The 14,578-nt window shown below is 40.0% G+C and overlaps 1 protein-coding gene across 7 annotated transcripts in view; it reads left to right on the top strand.

Annotated features, from left to right (window-relative positions):
• The window catches only part of LOC126249129 (kinesin-like protein KIF22), a 317,400-nt gene that overhangs the window by 188,982 nt on the left and 113,840 nt on the right, over positions 1-14,578 (top strand). For all 7 annotated transcript variants that reach the window (XM_049950791.1, XM_049950819.1, XM_049950826.1 and 4 more), the window contains one exon: positions 6,180-6,250. In XM_049950791.1, the coding sequence (XP_049806748.1) occupies positions 6,180-6,250 (71 nt within the window). The remainder of the gene's footprint in view (positions 1-6,179; positions 6,251-14,578) is intronic.

Here is a 14,578-nt window from a genome sequence, read left to right on the forward strand (position 1 = left end):
ATGATTTTAAGAAGTCATGGTCTTGTTGAAGTAACTGGTTGATACATTCAAGACTAGTATAATACTGGTGACTATTTGGATGTGATGGCACAGGAAATCTGCTTTTGAACTGGGCTGTTGGGATAATTGCGTCCAGCACAGGCTGAAGTGGGAGTAGTGGTGTATTGCTGTAAAGAGTCTGCATCCAAACAAATACATTTGCCTCAAATGCCAAGGCTGTGTGGGAGAAGAATGTTTGATACGGAAAGGGTAGTAACTGTCAAACTGTAAGTGCTGTTGTTTGTTAGTAGTTTTGATGTGAACGGAAGTGTGTAGCTGGCCTTCGCTGAGGATAAGATCAACATAAAAAATGGCACGGGATTGGGAATAGGACCATGTGAAATTTAAGTGGGAGGAGGTATTTTACAGGAATTTTAACAGGTCAGCCTCACCATGAGCCCATATAACAAAAATGTCATCAATGTATCTAAACCAAATCAGGAGTTGAAGGCTTATGGATCCCAGGAAAGTCCCCTCCAAGCGACCCATGAAAAAGTTGGCATAGGAAGGAGCCATCCTGGTTTCCATGGCCGTACCACTGATCTGTTTGTATGTCTGCCTTCAAAGATGAAATAATTGTTGGTAAGTATAAAGTTGATTAAGGTGAGCAAGAAGGGTGTCATAGGCTTGGAATCAGGCGGGCATTGACTGAGGAAATGTTCAACAGCAGACATACCATGTACATGGGGGATGTTGGTATAGAGGGAGGTGGCATCAGTGTGTGGTGGGAATGGGATGGATATGGCTTTCAGATGATCTAGGGAAATGAGTGGTATCTTTAATGTAGGAGCGAAGTCTTTGTGCTGTGGGTTGCAGGTGTTGATCAACTAAGGCTGATGTAAGTTCAGTGGGTACTTTGAAGCCAGCAACTATAGGATGACCAGGACGATTGGGTTTGTGGATCTTAGGAAGAAGGAAAAAGGTGGGGTGCGTGGATTTGGGTGGGGTAAGAAGTTTTACAGATTGAGGTGTAAGTCCTTGTGAGGGACCTGAGATTTTTAGAAGGGATTGCAGGTCAGTTTGAATCACAGGGGTGGGATCTTGATGGCAGATACTGTATGTAGAGGTGTCAGGAAGCTGGCATAGACCTTCACTAACATACTCTTTCCAGTCAAATACCACAGTGATGGATTCATTGTCTACTATGGAGGATAATGATGGAGTCATCAGATTTAAGGGAAGTTAGAGCTTGGAGTTCTGCAGAGGATAGGTTAGGGTCATGGTGGAGGGATCTGAGAAAAGGTTGTGAAGCAATGTTGGATGTGAGGAATTCTTGGAAGGGAGGATGCTGAGGCCACGACTTCCTAAAATCCCGCCCTGAAATGAGATGTTGCCCACCACACCTAGAATAGCTTTTTGTCGCCCTCCCGATCTCCACAATATCCTTGTCAGGCCCTATGCTCCTTCTGCACCCATCTCCCTACCCCATGTCTCCTACCTCTGTGACCATCCCCACTGCAAGACTTGCCCTATGCACCCTCCTAACAGCACCTATTCCAGAACTGTAACTGCCAAAACATATACTATAAAAGAGACAGCCACCTGTGAAATGACGCGTCATATACCAACTGTTATGTAAGCACTGTTCGGCCTTTTACATGGGGGATTTTCTTGCAATAAGCAAAATGTCTTCACAGTCAATGGCTACAAAACGTAAACAGAATGAGGCTAATGACAAAAGAATATTGCCCATTTATTTAGCTCTATATGAACTAATTAAGAGTGCCTCAAATAATTAGTTCATATTTGTGATTAGAGTTAGGACTACTGTGATTTATACGTATACCTCTGTATTGGCATTAGACAGAGTTTAACAAGCCTAAATGATGAAACAATGCAGTTTGTGAATCTAGCACGAGTTTCATCAGTGTCAATGAAGCTTATAACAAAACATTTCTAATTTGTTTGCGGTAACTGTTGCAAAGTATTGTGATCGAACATTAATATGTAGGAAAACTCTGAAAGAAGGTGAATAATTTAGGAGTAAAGGAGAGCACTGACTGAATAACAGAGGCCTTGAGTTTTCATCAGGTGCACACCAAAGAAAATGAGAACTTGCTAGATGTCGGAAGAAACCCTTTGACACGCGCCCGCGCGTGGCCCCCCCCCCCCCCCCCCCCCACACACACACACACAGTAGAGTTCAATGGCTGCTTTGCAATTCACCTTTTCTGAACTATGTAAATGGCTGTTATCCCTGCAACATATCCTTTGGTGCAGTTCTCATCCTGGCCTCATTCTCTGCAAACCCACTGTACCCACTTTCTCCAGCCCACAGTTTCCACTTCCTCTGTTCTGTCACTCCCTCTCACTCCACACTTCCATGTCATCATATTCATGCACTGCATCTCACTGGCTCCACTAACCATGTATCACACTTGCAGCCTATGCACCTGCCACCTCTTTCTTCCAAGCCTGCACACCTGCTGACTTCCTCTGAGGCACTAGTTCCCCATCCTTAACCCCTCTTCCTGCTTCTTTTTCTTCTGCTCATTCCAAATGACACAACCTCCACTCCACCTTAGTCCACCTGCCAAGCTACAGTCCTAGCACACGTTATGACATACAGCTAATATCACATTAGGGAAACATGTAATTTCGAGCTGCGAAATCTTTTGACGAAACAGTTGTCTCCCTGACTATGTAGCTTTATTGTTATTGTTGTGGTCTTCAGTCCGAGACTGGTTTGATGCAGCTCTCCATGCTACTCTATCCTGTGCAAGCTTCTTCATCTCCCAGTACCTACTGCAGCCTACATCCTTCTGAATCTCCTTAGTGTATTCATCTCTTGGTCTCCCTCTACGATTTTTACCCTCCACGCTGCCCTCCAATACTAAATTGGTGATCCCTCGATGTCTCAGAACATGTCCTACCAACCGATCCCTTCTTCTAGTCAAGTTGTGCCACAAGCTCCTCTTCTCCCCAGTTCTATTGAATACCTCCTCATTAGTTATGTGGCTTAGCTTTATTAGTACTGGTTTTATTCTTGCAGCAGTCACAAAATAAATTATAGGCTTCTCTGTGCCCACCATGTTAGTCCCTCACATCACACAACTGCCTTGAAATGGCCACCCGCCATAGAATTCCACACAGAGTAACCTTTTACAATTTATTTCGTAGTTTGTATATCCAGTCAGGAGCAGTGGCTCTGTTATGTGAGAGCTCCAGCATGCTACATCTTCATGAACTATGCATGACTGTGTCTACACTCTCTCAATAAACAGAACACGGGTCTGCTTAGTCAAATAATTCATCAGCTGAAAGGCTAAAACAGAACTCTTTCATGTCAACCAGTAACATTCAGTAGCAGCAATTAAAAGCTTGTAAGATAATGAAGAAAGGAAAACACAGCTAAACATGTGGACTGTGTGTCAGAGCAAAAATGAATTCCAGAAAATCAGCAAATTAAATTAGCCAAATGCTATTTTACTGACATGTTTCGGTAATTTGGGTGCATACATTTTTAGGGTATTAATTAAAAAATGTAGACTAATAGTTCTAACGTATTCTAGGATTTTGGTATTATTCCAGTGTGTTTGGAAACTTGGTTGTGAACAATACCAAGTCACAATCTGACAAACGAAGATGTATGAAGATAACCACCCACAGATAAGTGATGTGTGGATTCCTTGATGATCAGATAATCACACTAGTTTTCTATCATAGGCTCTGGTGGTTGTAAATATGACAGATGACTTCTGAGGTTAGGAATGGGAAGAAATTGTTGAGAATGGAAGGCGATTAATCTGAGTGGCAGTAGCAAAATGTGGATTACTTCTCAACAACTCCCATTTACAAAGTTCATAAGAACTGGTGCAGCAATAATAGGGTCTAAATTGCATGTGTATTGATGAAACTGTCAAATTCATCAGTGTTATGGTATATGAGCTTGTGATTTGCCTTAGGTTTGTGCTGGCAATTGATGTGGTTTGGCAGCTGTCATGTCCATTCAATTTTGAACAGTAATTTCAACGGTAATATGATTTGGTCCTGCCTGTCTTCCTCTTGCCAAGCAAATTATGGTAATGAAAATTTCTTCCAACACCCTGGCTCAAATTATTTAATGCCAAACATCACCAAACATTAGCTACAGTAGGGTACCACCTCCAGATAGTTTAATGCTCCTTACAATGCTTTGACGATCAAAGCAATCCTTTGGAGTACCAACTGCTCTGTTTTGATTATTGTAGATTGTCTTTCAACACTATGATCATAACAGGACTAGCATGTGGCACAGACTTGTAGTGAATTTTTCCTTTACTCTTAAAATTAAAACTTCTTTTGGGAACACAAATTTCTGTTTCTGTTTTGACCTACCATGGTGCACCTCACTTAGACACAACTTTCAATGCCTAATCAGCTTTTAGTATCCTATTGACGAGGGTGGTTTGAAAAGCTCTCAGAACGGAATAGAAAAAAAGTTCTTACATCACTGAAACTTTTTTTGTTTTGTTTTTCAATGTAGTCTCCTTGTAGATTAATGCACTTCGTCCAATGGTGTTCCAGTGCCTTGATCCCATCTCGAAAATTAGTTTCCTCCAGGCCTGCAAAATAGTTGTCAACTCCAGCTATCAATTCTTTGTTTGAAGTGAATCTTCGCCACCAAGAAAAGTTTTCAGTTTTGGGAAGAGTTGGAAGTCTGATGGAGTGATATCAGGTGAATAAGGCGAGTGTGGCAATAATTCATACATTAGTTCGTGTAATTTTTCCATGGCAATGGCACATGTGTGCGGGTGTGCATTGTCTTGATGGAAGATGACTTTCTTCCTTGCTAAACTTGGCCTTTTTTGCTTATCTTTTGTTGAAATTTGTCTAGGAGGTTAGCATAGTATTCTCCAGTAGTTGTTTGCCCAATGGGGAGATAATCTACAAACAGAATACCCTTCGCATCCCAGAACACCGATACCATGACCTCTCCTGCCGAAGGAATTTTCTGCTTTCTTTGGTGGCGGAGAATGAGCACATTTCCACTACTTTGACTGTTGTTTTGTCTCTGGGGTATAGTAGTGCACCCAAGTTTCATCTATGGTTACAAACCAGTGCAAAAAATCTTGTCCATTTCTCCTAGAATGGGCCAAACATTGTTCAGATATGTCCATTCTCATGTGCTTTTGATCAAGTTTCAAGAGTCGCGGCACCCATCTTGCAGATAATTTTTTCATTTCTAATTCTTCAGTTAAAATGTGGTATACCCTTTCAGATGACATTTGGCAAGCATGAGCAGTTTCACACACTTTCAATCGGCGATCCTCCATGATTATTTTGTGCACTTTTGCAATGATTTCTGGAGTAGTGACACATTTGGACCGACCACTGTGCGGATCATCATGTAAGCTCTCCTGACCAAATTTAAATTCATTTGTCCACTTGGCAACAGTTGAATATGAAGGAACAGAGTCCCCCAGTGTATTCTGGAAATCGGCATGGATGTCCTTTGCTATCATATCATTCTTTAAGAAGTACTTAATGACTGCTCGAATCCTGATGTTTTCCAACTTTGCTAATCACTATGCAGAAACAAAAACAGAGCCACGCTCCGCCACAGCTCTCTTCCAAGAGCACTGACCTGGCACGTATTTACAGGCAACAATCCAACGAGTATCACATGAACAACTCGTTGCACTAGTGATGACCTCTCGTGGTGATTCCGAGAACTTTTCAAACCACCCTTGTACTTGTCATTTTAGTTTCACAGAAGGCTATGCCAACATGTTGCCACATGTCTAAAAATCTGACTTACTGGATATCCATTTAGTCTTCACTTTGTTCGCAGCACATTGTATGTTTTGTGGTACTGGGTTCCTCGTAGTGTGAGACAGAGTTCAACTTACTTTAGAATACTGACTGTCAGATATAACTAACTGTTTCATGGTGTGTGAAAAAATTATAACTTGCCATTTTCGATTGTGCAAGGATTAATTTGTAATCTTTGTCTGTATCTGTAAAACGCCCCACTGGTTTTGTCTTTTGTACATCTTCCACAACTTAACACTACAATTCATAGAGATATTGAACATGTATATGAAGTGCAATTATCGTGTTTTCTTGCTATGTGTAGAATAATTTCAAAACAATTATGTACAGGAAATATATCTTATCACCATAAGTGATATATGGTATTTTTTTTTTTTTTTCTACAGAATAAAGCCATACCAAATTCATCTGCAATTCGTCCCAGATACCCACTTGCTCTACACAACTATCAGTATAGGTAAGTTTTATTTCTTCATTGCTTTATAACTTTTAAAATGATGTACTTTCTCTAAGTTTCAGCTGCATTATGCAGTATTGATTATGATAAATAGAATTATGCAGCTTGGTTACTGTGTTATAAAACTAACACAGGGTTTTAGCATTAGGCACATATGTGTATAATGATTGTTTAATATTAAGGAGTGTAACAGGTGTGCAGAGAAAGAATATATCTTGTTAAGTGCCAGATTGCAAATTTCAAGCTTTGGGTTTCAATCCCAATTTTCTTCTGAAATTTCTTTTGTGACATGTTGTTTCTCTGACCTTCAGCAGCAATTTGTAAATGTGCAAAATGCCAAGTTGCATTGTAGTTAGCATAGTTAGCAGTCTGTATGAAATTGTAGGTCTCTCCTATAACTTATTAAGTAATTTCAGAGGTCAGAGGCAAGAGCATACTATCTCTAACAGGACCGTGCCTAACATGGTACTGTAGTGTTTAAACAAATTTATAGTTTGAAGGCAGCTTCACACCTACAGCAAAAATATCCTTGATCAATAAAATGGCAACATACTAACATCCACAACATTTTATTCATTGACTAGCTGTGTACCTGGCATTGCCTGGGTATGTATTTATTCCATTCTTCTATTGGTCAATCTCCTGTCTGTGTCCATCGCCACTAACCCCCTCTGTCTCCAATAAAACCTTCTTAGTTTATAAGCTGCATGATTTCGAATAGCTGTCTCCGCCATTGTCATCATGAGTTCAAATCACTGACTGCTGGTACTGGTATTGTGTTCTGCTTATGTAGATTAAAGGCAGTGTCTGGAACCTTCCAGAGAGGGCAGGAATGGTGCTTGTGGGGAAGCTAAGTTTGGCAGTTTGTAGTGGCTCCGTCCTGAGCCAGGACCAAGTGACATCACATGGTGCGAGCAGGCAATGGCACATTTGAAACTGCTCTCTCACGCCCCTTCAAGCGTCAGCCCCACATCTCTACTTAGACTATCCCCATTCACTACGAAGTGTGTACCCCTGGTCTCTGTTGAAACTGTTGCTGTTTATTCTAGTGTCGGCCACTTCTTTGATAACAGAATCCCATTATGATAGTGTTTCAGGCAAAACTCTCATTTTTACAAACTGTATTTTGTGCCTGTTTTCTGGGCAACGTTGAACCACAGCTAACAATTTCCGAGTTATGTTTGTTTGACAAGTTGGTGAATGCTTTGAATAATGCTTGGCAACAATGAGAATAGTTTGGGCTTTGTAAGTGCTATCACATTCACAGGGGAAGCCACACATGCCAGGAACTCAAAGACATATGTTATTTTAATAGGGAATAACATATCTCTTGTCTTGGAGGTGGGCCAGAACACTGGTCCCAGGTCTTAGTCCATGTCTCTTCAGCATGCACAGCATGCATCGTATCTTTGCTAGTAGTTGCTTCACAGTATGGAAGGTATGCAGCTGGCTTGGCCTCTTCCACAGAATCACGAGACTTCTTTCATTGGTGGCACTTGAAAGCTTAAGCAATTTCTCCCGTGCTGTAACAACTTTCTCTGAACAGGTGCTTGAAATTCTGACATTCAAACTTTAGATGTTCGCCGTGAGAAATAATTTTTTAACTGTATACTAACTTCTTACATATCACTTTCTTGTGTACAAGGTGGTGAAAACTGTTGGCTTTTAATTACCAGTCACCGTGTGTAGATTTACTGTACGCTGAATGACCAAGCTAGCAACTAAAACATCCAAGAATAGAAGCTTGCCACCTCTCTCCGCGTGGACAGTAAATGTAATATTGTAATGGACACTGTTCATGTGGTCAACAAACTGATGCAACATTTTCAACATGAGAACATATTGAAAACGCATTATCAGTGCACTGTAGGAATCAAGATGGACACAACCTCACAGAGTTCAGAGCTTGCTCCTGAAAGTGGTCCATAAAATAGCTCATGATGGCTGGAGAGTGTGGGGTTCCCGTCAGTGTGCCATCCGTCATTTCATAATATTCGTTGTAATACACAAAGTATGTTGTCCTTAAAGTTTGGTGGAACAGCTTGTCTGTCTAAGGTTGAAATCGTTAGGCCAAAAGTTCCTCTGGATCTTATACCTTGATTCTTGTAAAAAGTTACACAATGTGCAAGCTAACCATTATATCATTTGGGCCTATCTTTATTTTTCCATGGATCTCAGTGAATGAGTACGAGTTAGCAATGTAATTATTGCAGTGCCACAGTTTTGGTGTTAATAACACTGCTAGATGTTTTGCCAATTTTTAGGTGGGTGAACTGATTGCATTAAGTATAGGGCTCAGACAATAGTTTCCAGGTGTATATTCAGCAATCCACAAAGCGTGGGAGGTCTGGCAGCACATGACATTAATTTCTTTGTCACTTCTTCTGGCATACCAGAGTCCTTAATTAACTTCCTTGTCTTTATGATGGTCTGTGTTGAATCATGACTAAGCTTCTAATGTATACCATCTAATAAACGAAGCACCTTCTGTGGTTGTCACTCTCAGGGGCTCAGTATTTGTTTGCCGAGTATGGGCTTGAAAACTCCGAGGTTCCTAAGCTGGGGACTGGTAAGTGCTGCCAGTTCTCTTGTCACTGTAAGCTCTGGGCATGCTTCAGCAACCACTGTGTGGCGCAGCAGTGGAACGTTGTGTGTCTCAGGGAACAGGGATCTTTGCTTGACCTCCCATATCGCAAGGATGTATAAAAAAACCCTTAATCTCAACATGTGCTGTGTGCTGATGGGATGCATGGCTGTTGAGGTGGAACAGTTGTTATTGGGCAACCTCTGGGGGACCTGCCGCACCTCAGTTGTATTAAGGCTTACCCAGACACATGGGGCTCTGTCTGAGTGGACCCTTATTTCCCTAGTTGCTCGTGGAACCAAAATGGAGCCTCCAAAATTTTCTTTACCCCCTCTCAGCAGAAAGGGTGGGCTGCTGGAAGGTACAAACACCCAGTTGAACAAGAGGGCTCGTGTAGCCAGTCTTCCTGACTCAGTCAGTTGTAATAGATTGCGTGCTGTTTCACAGAATGTGTTTCTTATAGTTAAAAGAAATGCCTTGGGGAGTATGCAGTAGAAACTGAATTGCACACCTTGAACTACATCAAAGGTGTTGTGACTTGCAGGGATCTAGTTGACATTCCTGTAGAAGAACTGAAAGCCGCTTGGTCCCGGGAAGGTGTTGTCGACGTGCAACACATTATGAATGGGTTGGATGGCGATCTCGTAAAATCAGACTCTTTTATCCTTACTTTTAACAGCATCAAACGGCCAGAGCATGTGAAAGCAGGAGTCCTACGCCTAAGTGTACGACCTTATTACCAAAATCCATTGTGATGTTTTAAATGCCAGCACTTCAGGCACACTACTCTTGGCCATAAAGGAGAAACCGCTTGCGGGAAATGTGGTAAAGCCGCCAATGATGGAGTTGTTTGCTCCTCTCCCCCAAAGTGTGTTAACTGCTCTGGGGATCAACCTCTGTGGAGCAGGGACTGCAGAGTTTTTCTTGAGGAACGGAAGATCCATGAGATCAAAATGACAAAGCGCATCCTGTATGGTGATGAAGCCAAGAAGTTATACAAGTCCATGCAGCCACCTACGCAAGTCCATGCAGCCACCCACGTTCGCTGCATCCTTTTCTTCCATTCTGAAGCAGGCAGTCGTGAAAACTGACGCCGCTACACAAACAGAGGTTGCTGCTGTCAGCACTATGAATAGGTATATGTGTGGAGATAATGGAAATTGATTAATAATTATTGCTTGAATAACTGGAAAAATTGATTGGAAAGAATAGTTGAAAGAAATTTGGAGGTAATTTATGAATTTATGCACAATCCTGGGCGAACTTTAACTGATACCAATATCAACAGAGCTTCAATATCAATACATTCAAGGTCAATATTCATAATTTCCATTATGTACTGCTTCACATTAATTCCATTGTATTCCATCTTGATTGTGACAATGTCGATGAAGGATTGCTCCTTCAGGTGTCGGGTAAATTCTTCTTGTCTGCTCCGAACCTCCTGATGCAAGATCTCAGCGACGAGAGAAAGATGAACAGACACGAGTGGACATCTTGAATGTACGAATAAATTTTGATTTTCCTAGTAACTTTTTATAACACTTTTAATGTACGGTTGAAATAAACATTTTTAACAATGCTAGTACGACTGATCCAAGCATACGTCCGTAACCTACCACTTTTCGAAAAAAAACAGGTGAAGACACAGGAATTAATAAACTGAAGAGTGTATTTCGTATTTTGTTTCATACAGATGTATCAAAAATTATCCTTGACACAAAACGACTCGTTAATTTATCTTTGTCAGGGTCTATAACCCATTCAGTTTACATATAGTTTTAAAAAAATTGGTTCAACATAATTGGGCACCCACTGTGCACTGACGTGATACGTAGGTGCACAGTGTCTGAACTTATTTCCCTTTTTGAGTGTTGATAATCCTGGCTGGTATGGGCATAGGAGTTATCCTGAATGGTTATCAATTTATATGGGCATGTCAGCTTCTTTTAACACATACATATATAAGTTTTCTGTCCTAACAAAGTGCTTGCTGTAACTGCATAGTCCCATTGTGGTCAGTCAGCACTGCACAGTGTTTAGCTTGCGAAGCATGCACGCAATGCAACTTCCGCTATCATCCCAATTCGCACTCACATGTTCAATATGAGGCCAGAGTGCCCATGTCGTGCGTGTACGGTAGCTTTCACTGCAGAGATTTGTGAAGCTTGTGTTCAGCTGCATGATCCTTTGTGAAATCTTCAATGAGGTGGCAACTGGTTTCCATATCAGTGGCCGAGGAATTTATTTAAGATCGTCGCTCTGACTTATTCAGTGGGGAGAGTACATCTGACATCCGTCAACCAGGTAAGTTCCTTACTGCTTTTACGACGTTGTTGAGCACAGAAAATTCATGTTATACAAAGTATTGCCATTTTTAGTTTATCACGCGTACACCCACATATTGTTTCATCACACTTACGCTTAACAATTTGCAGCCAGGTTTTGTATGGGTTTGCACTTTGTTTTTGTGCACCTTTCATACAGTTGCATTACGTAAAGTTTCTGTTGTGTCCTTTCCACATGCTGTACACATAGTATAATAAAATACAAATACAATAACAAAATACACTTATCCTATTCATTTGCTGACATGTCATGTCCTTTCCACGTGCTATACACATAACATAATAAAATACAAATACAATTACAAAATACACTTATCCTATTCATTTGCTGACATGTCATGTCCTTTCCACGTGCTATACACATAACATAATAAAATACAAATACAATTACAAAATACACTTACCATATTCATTTGCTGACATGCCATTATTGTTGCTTATACACATTAAAGCCTGTAACATATTATCTCCCCTTTTTATACATAGTGTCACTTCTTTTCATTTTGTTTTCATTTTCGTTACATTATTCGATCCCAATTATGTAAGCACACATTTTACTCTCATTTAGTTATACATTCTTCATATAACACTTATACAATAATAGATTCTGTTTTCATGTATAGAATAAATTGACATACATTTCATTTCCATTTACAATGACTTCTTGTGGGAGCATATTTATCATTTCAAAAGAATCAAAGAGTTAAACAATAGTAGCTGCAATAGACACTACGCACCGCTCATGGCCTTGCCCCTCTAGCATTGTTCGGAAAGGATCTACACACTACAAGGTTCAGGAAACTCCACAGAAAGGCATTTATGTGCTCAGTTACGTCTCGTTAATGGACTTAACTGTGATCTACAGAGCAAGATAGTTTGTTGTTTCTAAGAACAACTCAATTCTGACCTTACCAGTCATATCAAATACTCGTTCAGTGTTTAAAAGTGCAGCTCACTATTTACTTATATAAAGAGTAACCATTTCAAGTGCTAAGGTTTACGGAGTTGTATAATCAATATGCTATCTTACATATAACCCAGCATGAGTGAGGTCGGGTATGTCATACCCGAGGTGTTTCGAAGCGCTGATTGTTGAATGTCATTGTTGCCACACAAACCTTGCTGTCACAGTAGCTGGAGGTGACTGAGTGTTGAGTTTATTGTTGTGCCAGGGTTAGAGGGAGATACAGGTGTGCAAAGATGGCTAGGGAACGTCACACATGACCTTGTAGTTGGTGTTACATTTTTGAGCTGTCAGGATATTTATGAGATTCATAGTTATGTATATTATTCTGTGATTTATTTTTAGAATTTATATTTCTCGGGATGTCTTACAAAGAAAATGAATGTCAGCTACATGAACTACTAGAAGAAGTTTTAGAAAACTGTTCAAATGCTAGTTCCTGTGATTCCGAGAGCTTAGCAGAGATTGACAAAGTTTGTCAAGGAAGTGAAGAAAGTGATTCAGAGCAAGAAGGTATTTTGAATTTTTGGAAGAGCCAAAATCTGTGTTAGCGGCTCCTAGTCAGTCACCTGAGGCACTTGGGATTTTTTTATACATCCAAAGATGGTACAAAATGGATGAAGGGTTGACCTAGGCAAAGTGTTCGTATTTGTTCAGAGATTATTATTACCAATTCCCCAGGTGTAAAAGGTATTAGAAGGTAATATCATTATGTTAATTAATCAAAGTAATTGTAATTTTGTTCGAATTTTGCATGAAAAAATGTTACTCATCTCGTTTAATAGACACCACTATTAATAACCCAAGTAAAAAAAAAAAAATCTTAATTCACGATTATACTATCAAAAACTTGTCATCAGACTTTCGGACACCTCATAGCTGGTGTAACAATTTCTCACCTCATTCACACTGGGATAATGATCGTAATACAATGTTAACATAAGTATAACAAACATGCATATTAAATTTTAAAGCTGTTTGATGCTTTCACGGGTAGTCGACGCTCACAGTAGTTAGGTTTTGAACCCTTGATTATTTGGTAGTTCTCAACCTTAGTTCAGCATCGTAATATGCGACTTAACTGCAACCGTTTTCTTCCTCGCATACTTTCACACCATCACATTCCTATGTATTATAAACTTACAACTATATTTACACGCAGTGCGCTCCTTTCTTATGTTTATGCGGTACCTAACACTCTACAAGCATTTATCTTTCTTCACTTTAGGATGTGTCGATGCATCGTTTCCTGGAAGAAAAAACTTAATACTAACTTAAAACTAAATCTTCGTAGATAAGTGTGTAGTTGCTCAGTGGCTACGAATACCTTTTTCATGTAGTCAACCATATATTCGTTCACTTCGGTGTGCAGTCATGCTATCACAAAACTTATTTAATGTCATGTGTGCATCTCTATTCACCTTATAAATCTGAAAGATAAAGTGTAGTAGAGGCATGTTGCGACCTCTTATTCAATCTGCCACTTACGCTGTACTCTCTTGTTTACCTTCAGCAGGATTTTTCTCATCTATCAAGTATGACTAGTGCGTGCACTTTCAGTATTTAAATTTGTAAATATTATACATATATAGATATATTGTATATTGTAGTGTAGCTTCAGTAAATATCTCGTAGCTTAGCGTCCCTTTCCTCTGTATATAATCCTGTAGCTCATCTTTGTGTGTGTGTGCATTGTGTAAATAGTCATAGATGTAGTATAGACTCACTCTTAATTTTCTATGTCTCTGTTTATTCAATAAGATTTACAAATCTTAGTGCGGGCTGTAGCTCATCAGATTTTGTTTGGTTTGGGAACTCCAACACCCCCAGCTGTGCCTGTCTGGCAGTCACGCGCTTGTGGTTTGTTGACTAGCTTGCTCCCAACTGCAGGTGCACCACGTCGCTCTATACTACTGGTGTCACGGCGAGTTGTGTATTGCATTGCACACTACCGTGCATTTCACAAATTCATGTATTTGTTTGCAGCTGGGCTACGCGCAAGGCAAAATGTTGTATTTAGAGTATCGTAGTCTCTAGACACATAAAAGTAAAATTCTTTCTTGTTACAGCCATCATCTTATCGTTTACACATTTGATGTATAAGAAAAGCAACACAAACAAAAATTTTCCTTATGAACTAACACCATAAATTCTGGAATGTGATTTTCCAGCATCCTAAATATAATATTATTATACATGTATACAACTTAAGAGGGTATACAGCCCTTCTTGAGTATATAAATGTTCTGAAGTCTTTGCATGGGTAAAGGCCCTTATGCTCTCGCGTAGGGGATTTTAGTAATTATGTATGGTCCAGTGTATAGTAGAACTTTGCCACTTACATCGCAGTTTTCCAATTTTTTTTTTATTTGGATGTGTTATAAGTAACACCTTTTGTCCTTTATCAAATTGTTTGTATGTTTCAGCTTTCT

Source organism: Schistocerca nitens, chromosome 1 (assembly GCF_023898315.1).
Source record: "Schistocerca nitens isolate TAMUIC-IGC-003100 chromosome 1, iqSchNite1.1, whole genome shotgun sequence".
Taxonomy (NCBI): domain Eukaryota; kingdom Metazoa; phylum Arthropoda; class Insecta; order Orthoptera; family Acrididae; genus Schistocerca; species Schistocerca nitens.